We start from the raw sequence: 18,390 nt of genomic DNA on the forward strand, positions 1-18,390 counted from the left end.
GTACACATTCTAGACAGGGAGGAACGCTGCTTTGAGGGCGGAGTCGAGGAGGCCATTTACGTGAAAAGGGACAGACTATCTCTGAATCGAGGAGGGGGCCTAAGGGTACATCTTTTGCCATCTAACAGTGCTGTGATTGCAGTCATTCCCCAGCTCTCTGTGAATGGTACTCATGGCCATTAATCAACAGTCATGACAATTTGCATATTAATGATCAAGGAACTGACCTCACAGCCCATTGCTCATTCAGCTGTGCTAGTTTCAGTTATTGTGCAAATGTACTGTTTATAAGATTGGGGAAACCTGCAGTCAGCTGAGACTGAAGAAGTCACTCAGATGAGTGACGAAATGTTTCTCCCACTGAAAACGCTATGTCCAGATGAACAGAATCAGACCTTTGGGATGGAATAACATTACATCAAAAATCATGGCCCTAACATTATCAGATTTTGTTGTCATAAAGAAAAGCAAGAGAAATGTTAGTGCAATGTTGAGAGGAATTAGCTTCTATGTTTTGTATGTGTACCTGGTGCCAGGTATTGCAATTTTAAAAAGGAATATTAATAGATTAAAGGACAGCTTGTAATAATTCTGATGGCTACTCACAAATAGCTGAGTCCATGGCTGGTTTGTGTGTCCGTATTGTCATGTGCCACAATAACAAAAATCACGCTTGTGATTGCAAAATACCACAGGCACTTAGTCTTTAATAAATAGTAAACATTAACTTCTGTTTCATATATACATGTATTGTACAAGAAGACTTGTAGATGCAGTTGCCGCACATTAAATGCACAAACAAAACCTTTTATACAAAAAAAAATAAAGATAACAAACTGGCCTTCAAAGTTTTTCTTTGGATAGAGATACCATAAAAAGCCTTGCATACTTTCCTTTTAAATTTTTGTAGTTTTCCTATAGAAATAAATGCATGAGGGACATCGCTTTTAGCAGCCGTGACAAACAAAGCACCCTTGAATGTAAAAATGTTTTAATAAAAATGTGTATTTTTTCTTTTTCTCTGGTTATTTTTTTGTACTGCTTACCTTAATGACATATTATAATTTACTATTTAAGCACCAAGTATTTGGCAATGTCCCTCATCAAACTGTCATACTGTAGCTTTACTTCCTGAGAGATAAGTAACTGCTCTGGAAATGACAACAGAATCCAACCAGTGTAAACTTTTGCAATTTAGTTTGCAGTTAAGTGAAATAGAAGCTAAATGTCTGCTTTGCGTATTGGCCACTCAACTGAAATGTATTCATATTTGTACTGTGCAAACTGCAGTCCTGGGCTGTAATCTGAAATGGGATGAAAATTTGGATTCTAGGTGGTAGATTTTGTTGCCGTGCGAGTGTCAGTACCACTGTCATTTTTTAAAATCTACATTATCACTGAATTCTTAAGCAAAACAAAGGGTGGTTTAGGGAAATAAAAGCCGAGCTTTGTAAAGTGCTGTAATCCTGGATGTACATTTTTTTTAATTCCTTCTGCTTCTCTTTATTGTGTGTGCACAGGCAAGGCGATTTGCAGCAATCGGTACCCTAAAGGGCTTTACTCAAAGCAACTGTGCAAACATTTGACTGATATGACAGCTTTTTTTTTTTCTTTCTTTTTTTGGTGGAACTACCCATTAGAAAGCATTGCGGCAGATAAGCGGTGTTTTCAGACAAAGTGTTCATCTCTATAAGAGAAATGATAAGGCTTGGTTTATTGTACTGCGTGGCCTCTCTTCATCCTCAAGAGAAAGTTTCGCTTCTCCTCTAGGAGCTCCTGAATGCGTTTGTTCCTGGTTCTTTCTCTAAGGTTGATCCGATGCTTTGGGATCAAGTTGTTCTGAGAGATGTCGCTCTCCGAGTTGATGACCCTGCTGTAAAAAACATCTATCGAGTTGTCTTCACTGTTTTTCTCAGCACTTCGTGGAGGTCTTAGAGTGGAGATGGTGGTGGTGAGGGTTGTTGGGTTTGCATTTGTGGTGGGAGGTGAGGCAGTACCTGTGTTTGAAGATGTTGTGTCAACAGGTATATTCGCAGGGATGTACTCCGCCTGATCCAGCCAGGATGAAGAGCTTAGCTCTGTCATGTCATCTCCATTTATGATTGGGAATGCCATGGTGAGGCTGTCCTCTATCACCATGGTGTTACTGACCACGCCCACATTTCTGTAGGACACGGTGATGTCATCACCACTGGAATTGCTACCATTGTCTTCTGAAGAGGGAGGGAGAGTAGTTGTGTAATAACGTGTTTTCTTCTTTGGATAAGTCTTTACCACCTTAAATCTACTCTTATCAACTTTGGCTTTTAAGTTTACGCCACTTTTGCTATAGGACACTGTAATGGCATCACTACTGGGATTGTTATCACTGGGGACTGAAACATCGACGCTTTTAGTCACTGGCACAGTGATGTAAGGCATGGCTTCATTGGGCGTTGTGATATCCTCGACAAAACTGTTTTCAGTTGGTATTACGAGATCATCAAAAGTACTTAGTGTTGTTGTTCCAGCATTTGCACTGTCATCATACCACGATTGAGTTTGATCTGTAGCTTCCATGCTATTACTGACATATGGGGCATTGATTCTTGATTTAGGGAAAAGGGAGATCATTGCTGTACCAGTAATGCTTGAAGAAATAGTAGAAGAAAGATCCTCTATTGGGTGCTGCCCACTTGAATAGGGAGGGAAAGTAGTTATGTAATAATGTGTTTTCTTTTTTGGATAAGTCTTTACCACCTTAAATCTACTCTTGTTAACCTTGGGCTTTGTTAATACGTTTGTGCCGCTTTTAGTGTAAGACACTGTGATGTCACCACCATCGCGATTGTTGCTACTGGTAACTGAAACGTCAACGCTTTTAGTCACTGGGACATCTATGTAAGGCACGGCTTCCCTGGGTATTGTGACATCCTCGACCAAACTATTTTCAGTGGGTATTACGAGATCATCGAAAGTACTGAGTGTTGTTGGTCCAGTATTTGTGCTGTCATGGTACCAACATGGAGTTTCATTTGTAACTTCTACGTTATTAATGTTGTATGGCACATTGATTTTTGACTCAGGGAAAAGGAAGCTTATCGTTGTACAGGTAATGCTGGAAGAAATAGTAGAAAAAAAGTCCTCTGTTGGTGGTTGCTTGGTTGAAGGAGGAGTAGTTGTGTAATGATGTTTTTTCTTTTTTGGAAAAGTCTTTACCACCTTAAATATATTCTGATTAACTTTTGCCTGTGAGTTTAAGCCACTTTTGGGTGCTGGTTTTGGGTTCTTTGGTGGCTTGTGCTTTGTAACTTTTATCTTTGGTTCAGTTTTCTTTTGAGTATTGGAATTTGGTGGAGCATCTTTTTTAGGGGAAGGTTTAATTTTTTCCCCTGGAGTCTTTTTGGGGGGTTTATTTGCTGAAGTTGCCTTTTTGGGAGCAGTGCTTGATGAAGTAGTCTTTTTCACTGGAGTAGTGTTTGGTGGAGTAGTCTTTTTTGGAGACGTGATAGCAGGAATAATCTTTTTGAGGGTAGCGTTTGATGGAGTAGTCTTTTTGGGAGCATTGTTTGATGGGATAATCTTTTTGGGAGAAGATTTTGATGGAGTAGTCTTTTTTGGAGAAGTGGTCAATGGAGTATTCTTTTTAAGAGTAGTTTTTACTGGAGTAGTCTTTTTGGGAACATTCTTTGATGGAGTAGTCTTTTTCGGAGTAGTGCTCGATGGAGTAGTCTTTTTTGGAGTAGTGCTCGATGGAGTAGTCTTTTTTGGAGTAGTGCTCGATGGAGTAGTCTTTTTCGGAGTAGTGCTCGATGGAGTAGTCTTTTTCGGAGAAGTGTTTCCTGAGGTAACCTTTTTTGGAGTACTGTATGACTTCTTCTTGGGATTGAGCTTTGGTATAGAGGGTTTTCCTGGATTGCTTTTCGGGGTCGTATTCTTTTTTGGATTCTGCTTTGTTGGACTCATCTTTTTCAAGGTTTTCTTTGGCGGAATAGTCTTCTTAGGCTTGGAGTTCTGTAGGATGTCTGTCTTTTTACTGTTTTCTGCTGGCTGGGTCATTGGCAGAGTGGTTGTTGTTGTGTCCGTTTTCAAACCAAATGTTACTGGTGTATTTGTAGATGTGTGCACCAGATTTTCAGTGCTGTTGTTTATGTCTGGAGGAGGCAAAGGTAGAGGATATGTAGTAACACTGCGAATGGTTGTGGACTCCCTGGTGATTGCTATGGAAGAAGTTGTAGGGTAAACAGGGGCTCTGGTGGTAGCCGGTGAATGAATGGTAATCATTTGTGCGGTACTCAGTGGGGTGGCATGAGGAGCTGTAGGGGAAGATGTAGGAGGATGAGCAGTAGACGGTGAACTAATGGTAGAAACTGATGTGATGAGAGCTTTGGAGGGTTGTAAGGTGGTGAAGCCAGAGCTTGGGATGCTTGTGGTTGGAGGAGATGTAACTGTGATGGATGTGGCTCTGGGGGTGGAGCTGGGGACAGGCACTATGTTAGGGACATTGCTGCAGGATTCGCAGCATATGCGCTGGTAGTCCGGTAGAGAGCAGTAGCGTTTCAGCACCTCCATGCGACAGAAGACAGACCGGTCTCCATGACAACGGCCTGTAAACAAAAAAACAAAGCTGAACAGAGAGGTAGAAGCTACGATAATATGTGTGTGTGAGATTGCTCTATGCTAAAGAACGTGAACAAAACTATATTGTTACAAATTGGCATTACTCTCAAGTTACGCAGACATAAATCCATGCACATGTGAGTGAAAGTACATGTTGGTTTCACGCTGTTAGAAGTACAGTAGTAAAGCCAGACCACTAGCAGAGGATGCAGGAAGGAGAAAAAAGGAGAAAAATCCACACATCAAGAGCATTGATGAGATTCATCCAGAGCAACTGAAATGGGAAAATAAGGGTCGCCAGTCTTGTGTTGCACCTATAAGAGATCAGGATTTTTCATCTAATTCTGCTTCTGCTCATGTGTTTCTTCATTTTTTTCAGACGTGCAACATTTTCAGTTCAATATTAAGTCTACCACTTGACTTGTACCCTTTTTGTACCATGCCAGTCAAAAATAACTACTTTCTTATTGCAGTATATACCAATCTGACAAAAAAAATCTAACCAGTGAACATTCCCATTAGGAGAAAGATCACACTTTTTAAAACGATTTTTATTGATACAACTTTGCTTTTGAGAATGACAGGAACTGAAACAATGAGATGTACGCCCCGCCCTCCCCTCTCAATATATAGATATATTTTTTTTCTTAAGAAAAATAATTCAACTGTATCGAAAGTTACAAGTTCACAGTCACTTTGGTAAAACACTTGATTACTTGGAAATCAACCAGTCAATCTGTTTATCGATTGAAGAAGAAAAAGAAAACAAAAGAAAACAAACAAAGATGAAATACATAAATGATATTTGCTGCTTAAATAAAACACATAATTTTCATGTTGATGTAAAAACTGGAATGGCACATTAAGTGTCATATGAAACATTTACAAAACATTAATAAAATTTCCCTGATAAATCAAAGTGCATATAGACGCAGTGCACGTAGTCCATCTGAATGTTTCTTCAACGTTAGCCAAACGTTAGCCAGCCCCACGCAGCAGGCCAGTGAAGCCACGAAACAGTTACCCATAGTATAGAATATTATAGAAGAAGATAACAGTCATGAACATTATTAAATACAGTCAACACCAATGTTATATACAGTATCGCACTGCTAGGTCTGGCTTGGTCTCATACAGTCCAACTCCAGCAGAAGGAAACCTTGGATAGCTCGCTACATAGTCACAACAGAAATATGTGTTCACAATACAATGACAAGTCTGAAGTGTTTTTTTCTTTCTTTTTTCTTTTTTCTAGATGCCACATGTGTCAATACCCTAGGCCCTTGGAAACCCTTCCCAGTAGTCGGACATTGGTCCAACATCATCTTGGTAGGTTTGATGGTTGGCGGGTGTGAGTTTGTTACGTTGGTTTGAAGCTGCCTCTATTCCGAGTGAAACTTTGAATGAGTAAAGCCATCTCTTTCACAGATAAATGCCATTACATTCAATCCAAGATAAGGCATTGTTCATGTTTTCAATGTTCACCAAAATAAAATGAGATCATCGGACGCTCTAAAATCAAAGTTTATGAGGTATTTCTGTATCTGATCGCAATGTGTAAAAGCCCAAATGATGAAGCACCCTCTCTCTCTCTCTCACACACACACACACACACACCACACACACACACACACACACACACAATCACGCAACGATTAAGGACGCTCATTCATCTAACGCATACATCCTCCCAAACACACATGCACAAAGACGCGCACCCACACACACACCAGTGCACTCACGCACGGATTGATACAAACACACAGGTGATGGACGCAAATGTGCATGACAAAACGTGATCCTGGCCGTAAAGAAAACGAGAAGCAACAGTAAACCACTGATCCATCTGAGAAAATGGAGAGGCAAATAACTGACCAAGTCCTGCATAATATAGGTCTAACCCTTTCCCCCAAAACACTTTACCTTTATTAAATATTCATCTGTATTCATGTAAAATCAATAAAAAAATACACATAACAGTCAAGGATCTAAGCGATCAATAGCAGTCCAAAGATTTTAGGCAAATAAGCTACAGCTTATTCATGGTAAAACATTATTAATATTATTGTTACTCATATAGATTTATATTTATAGTTATATATAAATACAAATATATTTATAGATGTATTTGTTTAAAGTCTGCAAGCACAAATAAGCTGCATTTATTGAACTTTTGTATAACAGTCAAAGAGAGGATGGCTGATGATGAGGTGAAATGGGAAGCAACCTCAATTGGTCAAACTACCCTGTTTTTTTTTCTTTCTTCTTTTTTCTTTTCTTTTCTTTTTCTTTTTTTTTGTGTCGTCACCTCAGAAGACCCTCCCACAAAAATCAAAAGGTTTACTGACTTCACTTCCTGCTTCTGTGCTGAGTTCCTGTCAATCTGAGAATGGAACGTGGGATGAGACACCACTCTCATCCCCAAATGGAACCAATATGTCAGATGAGCACTTTAGCAAAGATGTCCTCAGATCACATTCACAGTAAAGCTTTCATATTATATATATATGTATATATATATATTTTTTCTATATAGATATTTATACCTTTTCTGTTTATTTTGACACCTGTTTCTCCCCCACATTGACAATGCGCTACAAAAAGAAAAAAGCGCAGCTGCATGATAGCACGCAGCTAGCTCGCGCAAATCACGGCCGCCGAATGCAGAGGGGGGGGGGGTCCCCTCGCACGTGAACGGCTCTTCGACACATCTCAGGAGATGCCAATGAAAACTTGTTCGCCTTGCCACTACGAAATCCTTTTCACATCAAATTTTTTGTTGATCTTTTGAGTTTTCGACTGGCCAGCGGTTACAACACAATGCTCCACAAAGGAGACAGAGAGAGAGAGAGTTAGAGAGAGAGAGAGAGCAAGAGAGAACCAACTAGCACACGCAGGAGCCAGAGACCTCCCCCAGTCAGAGCCGTCTCAGACACAGAGAGAGAGAGACAACATCCCCCCCACCCAAAAGAGAAGCGAAAGCTTTTGCCGCTCGCTCACGGGCGTGGCACAGGCACAAGGCTTGGGGCAGGGGGCGGGTCAGGGGGCCAGCCGGGGCCGGCCCTGCAGGGACAGGAGGACAGAAATGGGCAGGGCCCAGCAGAGGACAGACATGCAGCTGCAGCTGCTGCTGTGGAGGCCAGGCTGGGAACTATAGAGGGAGGTTTTACGTGAGGAGATCTTCGGGAAGTTGGGGTTGGGGCGTGACAGCCACTGGATCAAAATGTTGCCGTTCTTGTTGAGGTCTGGTGGGCCCTCTGCAGAGAAACATGGAGAGAGGCATGGAAACATTAAGAACGACTATAAGGGAACATGAGCAATATGTAACAATTTTTCATCCTTATCCTTTTAATTCTTTTAGCATCCATCACACCTAGCTTCTACACTGATGCCAGGGGCTAAATCTAGTTTAGTTTTATCTGTTTATTAAATATATTACGCCTCCAGAATGTGTCTCTGACATTTCAGCTGAAGCTACGACTAAAATCGGTTCAGTTTGAACTGACATATTTACATGCAATGACAGTGACCTTGTGACAATTTATTACATGGTCGCGACACATGTAATAAATGGACACAGCCCCTCACTGATTTGTGGAATACCCTTAGTGTTACCATCTTGGTTTTTTAAAAACTGAATGTAATCTATTTCCAATTCTGCATGTTCTACATGGAGAGAAACAAAATATATCTATAGCACCACTTCATTATGTACATCTTTTCAACTGCTCATTAATGCAAGTATCAGTTCAATGCATTTATGCATGTACACATGGTCAAAACCAGTGAGCAGTAGTTCTCTGAGAGAAAATGCTTTGTTGATGCCTTTTGACTGCTTTAAAGTGATAGCAAGGTAACAGTAACTCCAATGAACACTTGTTACAACCAAGGTATGCAATGAATACCTCTCAATGCATAACACATTAAATCTAGCAAAAGGGCTACAGCAGCAGAAGACCACACTGGGTGCTTCCACAAGTCACACAGTCTCACCAAAACTGGACAACAGAAGTCTGAAAAAACATCAAACACGGCTGGTTTGTTGAGTTTCAATTTTTGTTGAAGGATTCAGATGGTAGAGTCAAATGTTAGTGTAAACAACATGAAAGCATGGATCCATCCGTCTTATATCACTTTTCAGGTGTGGCGACACCACAGCCAGTTTGAGTATTATTACTAACCATGACCATCCCTTTATGACAGCAGTGTACCCATTCTCTGATGGCTGCTTCCAGCAAAATACCGTGCCATATTACAAAGCTAAAATAATCTCAAACTGGTTTCTTGGATATATTAATGAGTACACTGTGCTCAATAGTTCTCCACAGTTACCAGATATCAATCGAATACAGCACCTGTGGGATGTGGCGGAATGAGGAGATCACATCATGGAACTGTGTGATGCTGCCATGTCATTATGGCCCAAAATCCCTGAGAAATGTTTCCAGCAACTTGCTGAATCTGTGCCATGAAGAACTAAGACAGCTCTGAAAGCAAAAAGGGGCTCAAACCAAGTTCTAGCAAGGTGTACCTAATGAAGTGAGTACCCTGGACATTTTAAACCTATAAAAAATACTCACGGGTGGGCTCGCACAACACTTACTGGAACACGGTGTCAGGCGACAAACTCTTATGGTGTCTGGTTTACTGTCGAGACACAGGCCGATGGTGTTGTCCCTGGTGTGACACAAAGCCTGTCTCTGCTGGGTCCCATTACCACATGTCACTGAGCACTAGGGATACAAAAAATAAACACACAATGCAAAAAAATCATCACAAACTACTTACAAAATGTGAATAAAGTGCAAGCATCTTGAAGGCTCTAGTTTAGCCCACATACCTGTGACCACGGTCCAACTCTCCACTGGGTGGGGCAGGGAAATCGGTTGCAGGATCTGCGCGACTCTGGTCGGTTGTCGTTGCAGTGTTTGTTGTGGATAGCACGTGTTGTGTTGTCATCCGAAAGCTGGACGCAGCTCACCGATCGGACTTGCATGCCCGTCTTTCCACATGGCTTGCTGCAGTTCTGCCACTCGCCCGTCACCCAGCTGGAGAATATATGACAGCAAAGAGAGGAAAGAGCATCGAGGGACATCAAAACATATCGACCACAAAGGAGAACAAAGGGCGACCTGAATGCAGAAAAAGTTGCTTTAATCCGAGTGTGGATTCCTACTGTAAGTCACATTTTCACAGATGTTGTGCTTCTCATGTGAATACATACATGGGAGGAGGGCAGGCCTTCTGGTTGCAGTCCCTCATGTCACCTCTCGGTTTCATGTTGGACTTGTTACAGAACCTTTTATGAACCATCTTGCTGTCGACTTTTCTTCTGCAGCCGTATCGCAGGTACTGCTTTCCTAAAAAAGGGTGGAAAATCGGACATCATATAAGTCAAAGAAACAACGGTTTCACTGTGAGAATTTTCTTTGTTCTACTGTACCTCCACCACAAGGCCTGGAGCAGTAAGACCATTTCTTTGGGGCCCATTCATAAGCGCTGTCCTCCACTAGCATGTTGTTCTGAATTCCAGAGTCAGAGTCTGTTCTCATCAAGTACTTGTACGACAAATTCACATCCTCATCCCCGTGTAATTTCATCTAAAATCCGACAGATCATCATAAAATTAATGAAGGAATCAAGATAATGTATAATTTCAACCACAAAATGTGATATTATGAGATTATTATGAAATTTAGGTAACTATAGATTCAATTTTAAAGTCATGTTGTTGCACACCATGATCAGAACTCCATGTCTGAGAGGCCCGGTTGACTGAAGGGTCTCCTTGTCATTGTCATTCTCATATTCCCACTCCACCCCCTTCTCTATGACCGAGTAGGATTCTGGCTTCTCCATGTCCCCGTTTATGAAGAACTGTCCTGATGCCACATTTTTCACCACTGCAGATGGGAGAAAAATTGACAACACTGCAACGAGCAAATCTACATTCCAGTATCTGGCACGGAAGAAAAAAGAAGCTCGAATTTAAAATACCTAGAGTGTGCGAGGTGGCTTTCAGCTCTTGGATCAGTAAGTGCCTCGTTCCTCGGGGGATTTCGAGAACTTTAAAGAACCCTGAAATAAAACAGACATCTGGTTTGTGCCAAAAAGTCAATTTTACTGTTTCATACCAAAGAACTGCACCAAAGCCAGTAAAGCTCCCTTTCTAATTTCAATTAAATACCCTTGCGCACTACTGAAAATCCCTTCAGTCGTGATTATTTTCATCCAGGGAAAACATCTGATTCTGAGAATTTCGCTGTTATAACATGTAACTCTCCCAACACCAAGGGTTAGATAATACTGTCATAAATATTAGGTTATGAAGTGATTGTTGACGTAACTTCTTGGCAATGCTCAAATGGAAACATGTGAGCTTGGATTTTTACTGAGGTTTGCGGCAATTTTAAAACCTTGCTCTAGAGGGCGATGTTTAACCAAAAGATAAAATAAAAACAGAGAGTCCAGTCAAATGTTTATACTATGCTTACCAGAATGACAGCTGGCTGCTAGACTGGTAGGACTGAGTCAAGTCTCCTCTATGAAACAAATTAAGGGTTATTCAGTGTGTTAGTGGGTTACCTTGTTTCTTGGCGTTACGTGAGATGGTGTCTTTGAAGATTTTGCAGCTGGAGTTGTCACCTCCACACACTCCACAGTTGTCCTCCTGCTCCGAGGAGCCGACCACTCCGTCGCATCCCACTTTCTGTTAATAAAGAAACTTAGAATTTGACACATGCTGATCTCAGCACGTGTGCGGCTGTCTTTCCACGCGCATGCCCCTCACCTTACACTCCGCACCCACGCAGACACTGTGTGGGTCCTTGTATGAGCACCGCGTACCATCCAGGACCACTGTCTCCGTGAAGACTGCGGTTCTGGTCTCCTTGGACTGACAATGCAGGTAGCAGCGTTTGCTAGCTGGAAAGCGGACAAAAATGAACATAGAGAATGAAAACCACTATCCAAGTGATTGTCACAGAGTCACCCCTGTGGTCTGACTAGAAGATTTCATGTTTACAACCGACATGCGATTATTTTTATGCTCTGAATAAGCTCTCTGTGAGTCAGCACGACACTTTGTCTCATTGTGTCTGTCTGAGTGAGTCATACTACAACTGCACGAGCCCCCAGAGATGAAGCCTGGCAGATAGTCCGAGTGCGAACGAACACTCCTACTTCATCACATTTATTACAGATGGCTACAATCCAGAGACCTTGTCTTTTGGACCGTTGACACTAATAAACAGGTGGGAGACACGCAACAAAACTGCTCAGTTCGATCACGTGGAGAAAACACAATCTTGTCAGGTTGGACTGAGAATGCACAAACAATGTACAAAATCCCTCCTCAGTGTTCTAAGTCTTTTGCTGCTCTGTGGCAGTTGACACATGCACACACATTACAGTGGAGAAGAAGAACTACAGAGGCTAAACAACAAAATATATAACCTCTATTTTCTGGTTCTTATCTGAGGAATCACCAGTCTAAGCAGACATGCCTAGACCTAGGTCTCCCCAGCTACCTCCTTCACTTCTTCTGGGGGGGACACTGAGCCAGCTGAGAGACATAATATGTCCAACATGTGGGGCCTGCTCCCAATTAGATATACCCACAACACTGCACCTAGGAGGCATCCCAGTCAGATGCTTGAACTACTTCAACTGCTTCCTTTGAATGTGGATGAGCAGTGGTGGCTTTACACTGAATCCCTATTTATGCACTGTGAAATGCACTACACACAGGTACACACACACACACACACACACAGGTCTTTATCACCAGCTTCCACATTTATTTATAGTTTTCCCAGGTTATGATATGAACACAGTCTGACAGCTGTCGGTCCCAGCTGATTTCCCTCGTACTCCGCTCCTCTCTGTCTCACTATAAAAAGGGAAGGAAACCATTATCAGTCCAAATCGCCATCAGCTGTTCTCACCGGCATCTCCAGCACCACCCCGTTGAGCCCACTGCACCACTCCTCCCCTGCAGCCGCGCCCGGGACCACACCTCCGCCACATGCACCAAACTCTTTACCCCATCTCTAAGAGTGAGCCCAGTCGCCCTTCACAGGAAGCACATTTCCACTGCTTGTATCCACAATCTCCCTCTTTTGTTCACTTCTAGCAGGTCATGGCCATAGATCAGGGGTAGGCAACTCCAGGCCTCGAGTGCCGGTGTCCCTGCAGGTTTTAGATCTCACCCTGGGTCAACACACCTGAATCACATGATTAGTTCATTATCAGGCCTCTGGAGAACTTCAAGACATGTTGAGAAGGTAATTTATCCATTTAAATCAGCTGTGATGGATCAAGGACACATCTAAAACCTGCAGGGACACCGGCCCTCGTGGACTGGGATTGGGGACCCCTGATGTAGACTGATGTAATGGCCCACACCTCTTAATCCTTGAAATCAGGCGTTTGCCATTTCAGCAGTATAAAATGAAGCCCATAACTATGCAGTCTACCTTCACAAACATTTGAGAAAGAATCAGTTGTTGTAATGAACTAAATGGTATTGAGGATGGTACTGTAATAGGATGCCACCGTTGCAACAATTTAGTTCTTGAAATTTCTTCCTAACTTCAGACATACTGTTCAACTATGTACAATAATACATGCAAAAGCAAAAACACTCCGAATTATATATAGTGTTATATTTTAGATCATTTCAAAAGATATTTTGGATTCAGGTATTTTTTTCAGTTTGACATTGCAAGTATTAGAGTTAAGGTTAGCACATATGATGACTTAAACCTCAGAGGGTTAACACAAGAGATAAATATAGATGAGGTTCTATGCATATAGACTGATAAACTATAGAAGAGAAACTAGAAGTTCACATTCAGAGCAGACACTGTACTTTGTCAGAGTCACAGTACACACACTTCTGGAGATGTCAAGCTATGAATTGAATTCAGTTAAACCTCAGTTTTTTTTCCCTCTCATAGAAGCATGTGTACATTAACACCCATGCAAACACGAGCGCACACATCGAAAAGTAATTTGAGATGGTAAAAGCTTTGCTGAAAAATTTGCCATTTGGAAATAATAAAAATGAAGAAAAACAATTTAGCAAAGCCTTCTTAGCTGATTTTGAGTAGCGTGACCTCTGTGTAGATAAAGAGACAGCTCAGCACTTTTCTCGAGGGCTGCCCTTTAGTTGGACGATAATTTAATATGTATCAGGAAGGCAGTGACATCTCAACTCAGAGGCAAGGGTGGAGCTTCACACTTACACAGTGTAGTGTCAAAGGTTTGGAATATTAATTGGATAAATTTAGGTTTGGGTTCTTTGTGAATATGAGAGTTTGTCCACATGTGCCAAATGTATGGATGCAGAAAAAGTTGGAGGAGGAGTTTAAATGACATCAGCAAAAGGGTGGAGAAAAAGAAGACACTGAGTTCATAGAAAAATGGTTTTAAAGTTGTGGCTTTTTACTTTTTTTTTGTGGGAGGGCGTAGCCATACTTCAAAGCTGCACCCACTGCCAGATGTCACTGATGATAGAAAAACACAACCTATATATATATATAAACGCTCCACAACCCAACCACATTCAAGACTGTGCTTCCTTCTGTTGTTGGCTTTCATTTATATTTATGACTTCCACAGTATATCATCACTTAAGGTTTGTCTGGTTCATATCTCCACCCCAATACATTGTTTGCATGTGCATACTCACGGTCTGGGTGTTCATAAGGCAGCCAGTGGTGCTTGTTGGTGTAGATTTCAGACGGAAGGGCCCAAGCGTGGCACTGCTCTTCTCTTGGATCGCTGTAAATATCCTCACACTCGTTGGTGTTGCACATCTGGAATTGGGAATCCTCCCCCACGCATTTCCGGCCTCCGTTGTGCGGTCTGGGGGAGTGGCAGGTCAGAGAGGACGGGAATATTTTGCTCTAGATTATGTTTTACCTCTGAAACCTTAATCATTCACATTTTTTAATCATTTTTATAAGTGGCTCCTCTATCAGGAGTGACACAATACCTAAAAGTGATATTTGTTTTTATACATGCAGTGGTAAAGAGTTTCCTACCTTGGATTATTACAGCTGCGTGTGCGAAACTGTACTCCTCCACCACAGGTGCGCGAACACTGGCCAAACTCGCTCCATGCACCCCAGTTTCCATCTTGCCTCATGAGGTCGGGGGTCAGCCAGATGCAGTGACCTCTATAGCAATGCTGCAACAGTCCAAGCGCATAAGTTACCAATTGGAAATGTTGTACAATAAAACACATTTTCTTTGGCTTCCAGTAGCATTGCACTACACTTTATTGTACTAAAGCAGTGTATAAATACCTTCCCTTCCCCACACATGGTTCCATCAATGGGCGGCCCTTTCTTAGTCTTGCAGAAGAATGGATTGTCTGGGTGGCTACACCACAGCTGCTTGCATGGTTCAAATGTGCGATACTGTGGGACACAGAGAGAAACCCATTCTCATAGCTGAAAGCTCCAACTTCCAACACACGCTACTAGGATGAGATTAAACACTGAATAACGGAAGCACAAGTAGAGATGGGAGGAGAGATATCACAACAACAATAGCCACAACAATAGTATTATATCCAACACTAACAACACCAAACCTGTGCTGAGTCACTGCACTGTACATTATGCTCCACTGAGAGATACACAGCCATTCATGCAAACTAAACCAATGGATGTGTGTTTGCGTGAGAGAGACAAGACTCTCATAATGAGACAGCCTAGAGTTAAGAATGTCACCGCGGAGGGCAGAGGGCAAAAGGTTTCAAAAGCCATAGAGTGAGGTCTCAGTGACCTCTAAAAATGCCCCTGGACACAGATCAAGTCCAAATTCTCCTTCTTGTCTGATATGAGCCACAGATGAGGATATCAACCAACCAAACCGAAGTGAAGTCCAGTGTCTGAGGGGCGGTGCCCTCCTCCCTCCAAAGGCTTTTCTACCCACCATGACCCCAGTGGACCTTTACAGGTCTTAGTGTGAGTCACAGTCAGTGGGTAGACTGCGGTAGGTAATCAGCAGTAAGATCAGACTGGAGGATCCTAAAAGCTGAGGAGAAAACATGGAAAAACAGCCTCTGTTCTGGCTAGGCCCTTTCCCCTTGGATGGGAAAGGCATCTTTCCAACCTTTTCCGCTCGTTTAAGTCGCGAGAGTGCCAATATAATGAGGCTCTTCCTGCCAGGGCTGCAGTGATTTAACACAGATTTTGCAGAAGAGGACTCGGGATATGGTACTGTTCAACTGCTGGATTGCACCACAGCCAACCAATGAACCAGTAGCTTCACAGTTGTTTTGAAAGATTTTAGCGCCACTTTGAAGCATTTTAGAATCCTGCAGACTAACATCCAACGTTAACATCCAAACTATGACAATGGGTAGGACAGATAAACAAAGTACAGTAAAAAGAAAAAAAAATTGAAAATAAGGAGCAACATTACAAACAGTTACAACTTCAAATAGAAAAAGAAAGTCTGAGAAAATAAAAGACGAGGCCACATGTCTTCCAGGAGATGGGGTAACCTTACCTGCGTTCCTGCCTGCCCCGCCTTTTGTAGCTGAGGGGAATGAGTTTGACAAGAGAATAGAGGGTAATCTAGCAAGGTGTGCAAAGCCCCTGAACAAGCTGTCAGTCAAATAAGCAACAGCCTCCCAACAGCGTGCCACAGTGGCTTCACAGTCATAGAGCGGGTGAGGGTGACTGGGGTAAAAAGGCCTGGCAAGATGCTGCAGCTGGGTGAAGCTTTTCGTGTTTACAAAGAGCTGCTTGTGAGAGTTTCATGTAAAGGCACTGTGGTATCAAGGCATATGTAGTGTTATTATAAACAAATAAATAGTTGATTGCTATTTAACATTAACAACAGAAAAGAAGTATCTATCAAAACCAATTACCTGCTTTTAAGTAAGATGTCAATCCCACCAGAGGCCGGGAGAGGAAACAGAGGACATCAGAAGAACGTGAATAGCTGTGTATGAGTGACTCTCATTTCATTACAGTGTGGCCCTTGGTTAGTAAGGAAAACCTTCAGAGCTTAAGGGGTCACATAAAAAGTACATATGCCACAGTGAAATTCAGCAAACTGAACTGAATTAACTGATACAAGCAATTCAAAGCGAGCGAGAGGATAAAGCAATGCAAAGTTTGCAGAGGATGCCATTGTTGTGTTAGCGGAGTTTTCAGGTGTCCGTAAGCTAGCGACTGTATGCTAGTAAAGAGACTGTTTAGGACTACGCTGGTCTCTTACCGCGGTGCACGTCGTGTAGCCCACGCCAAAGTCAAAGCGGCACTGCTCGTTCATGGAGTAATGCAAACCAGGAAGTTGAGGCAGCGATGGCCAGTTGTGGTCAAAAGGGTCATCACGAAGACAGTCATAGGAACTGAAAGAAGAGTTTAAAAACGTGTTCATCTTTATTTTCTTTTTTCTTTTCTATGTACACTCTCGTCTGGCATTCTTTAGCCGTAAAACGAAGACTGGGACTAATATCATATTCTAGTATTAATAAATTAACAATTAAATGGTGTTATCACAATTTGGCAGACTTTAGTTTTCTCCCATTCTAATGACTTGAGCATGTACATCTGCTCACTGGATCACTTTCGCTCCACCAACCGGTTGCAGCAGATGGCACCCCTCCCTGAGCCTGGTTCTGCTGGAGGTTTCTTCCTGTTAAAAATGAATTTTTCCTTCCCACTGTTGCCAAGCGCTTGCTCAAAGGGGGCCATTTGATCGTTTTGTCAATCAAAACGATCAAATGACGCTACAGCCATGGGGGTTTTCTCTCCACGATTGTAGTTTCTTTACAATATAAAGCACCTTGAGGTGACTGTTGTAGTGATTTGTTGCTATATAAATAAAATTGAATCGATAAAGTGGAATAAAACAGCAACTCTTCAATTTCAGTTTAATTTTGGGGAAGTAGAAAAATCTGGTGAGCAAAGACTGGTGTTGGCATGGCCCAACAATGTCTGCGGGTTTAAATGTGCTGTTGGGTGGCACGATGGCATGCGCCACATCGTATTCAAGCGATGTCTGAGGTGCTCTGTGCGTGACAGCTTCTTCCAATCCTCACCCGATGTGCTGCCTTCTCACTTGAACACTGGATTTTTCTACTAAAAGCTACTGTTTGATTTCTGAGGTGTGGCCAGAGTTCCAGCTCTCATCACCAGCAATGATCCCAAACATTAGAAGTGGATCAGTTTCACGCAGATGTTTCCTCTCTGTGTAATTTGAGGTCTACGATGAAAATCACAGAGCGCACATGCAAGTAATCAAAAAGGGACACTGAGGGAGTGAACTGGAAGAAGCAGCCACAGTGGAAGCAGTGAAGCTTTGCCCGAGAGAGAGGCATATAAAGGGAGATCAGTGATGAAACATTAGCAGAAACAAACAGTTTAATTGGTTCAGTGTGATTTTAGCACGACTTGTAGATTTCCATGCTGTCAAAGCACCTAAAAAGTGATGCAAAGAAGTAATCAAGTGCCTTTAGAAGTTTAGGATATCGCTAGTCTTTATATGTGTGAACATCATGGACGACATAATTTTATAGGATATTTGTACTTTGTAAAGTACAGAGTGTATCAAAAAGAATCATCTCATTCCAAAAGGCTATATCATTTAAAGCAGGGGTGGAGGAACTTCAGGCTTCAAGGGACGGTGTCCTACAGGTTTCAGATGTGTCCTTGATCCAACACAGCTGATTTAAATGGCTTGAAGTTCTCCAGAGGCCTGGTAATGAACCAATCATTTGATTCAGGTGTGTTGACCCAGGGTAGTATCTAAAACCCGCAGGAC

At 42.2% G+C, this 18,390-nt stretch overlaps 1 protein-coding gene across 1 annotated transcript in view; it reads right to left on the minus strand.

Moving 5' to 3' along the window:
* Positions 1–687: 687 nt before the first annotated feature.
* The window catches only part of LOC146717551 (A disintegrin and metalloproteinase with thrombospondin motifs 2-like), a 142,343-nt gene continuing 124,640 nt past the window's right edge, over positions 688–18,390 (minus strand). Inside the window, exons 9-23 of the mRNA XM_085477911.1 lie at positions 16,843–16,975; positions 16,126–16,155; positions 14,913–15,026; positions 14,649–14,794; positions 14,294–14,469; positions 11,390–11,523; positions 11,185–11,308; positions 10,597–10,677; positions 10,339–10,502; positions 10,043–10,199; positions 9,824–9,959; positions 9,440–9,647; positions 9,203–9,332; positions 7,770–7,856; positions 688–4,586 (exon numbers count right to left, since the gene is read on the minus strand). Coding sequence (XP_085334037.1) covers positions 1,714–4,586; positions 7,770–7,856; positions 9,203–9,332; positions 9,440–9,647; positions 9,824–9,959; positions 10,043–10,199; positions 10,339–10,502; positions 10,597–10,677; positions 11,185–11,308; positions 11,390–11,523; positions 14,294–14,469; positions 14,649–14,794; positions 14,913–15,026; positions 16,126–16,155; positions 16,843–16,975 — 4,693 coding nt within the window. The 3' untranslated portion in view covers positions 688–1,713. The remainder of the gene's footprint in view (positions 4,587–7,769; positions 7,857–9,202; positions 9,333–9,439; positions 9,648–9,823; positions 9,960–10,042; positions 10,200–10,338; positions 10,503–10,596; positions 10,678–11,184; positions 11,309–11,389; positions 11,524–14,293; positions 14,470–14,648; positions 14,795–14,912; positions 15,027–16,125; positions 16,156–16,842; positions 16,976–18,390) is intronic.

The sequence above is a fragment of the Copadichromis virginalis genome, linkage group LG2 (assembly GCF_057382275.1).
Source record: "Copadichromis virginalis isolate Kocher_CV1m ecotype Utaka linkage group LG2, C_Virginalis_male_GT1.1, whole genome shotgun sequence".
NCBI classification, from domain to species: Eukaryota; Metazoa; Chordata; class Actinopteri; order Cichliformes; family Cichlidae; genus Copadichromis; species Copadichromis virginalis.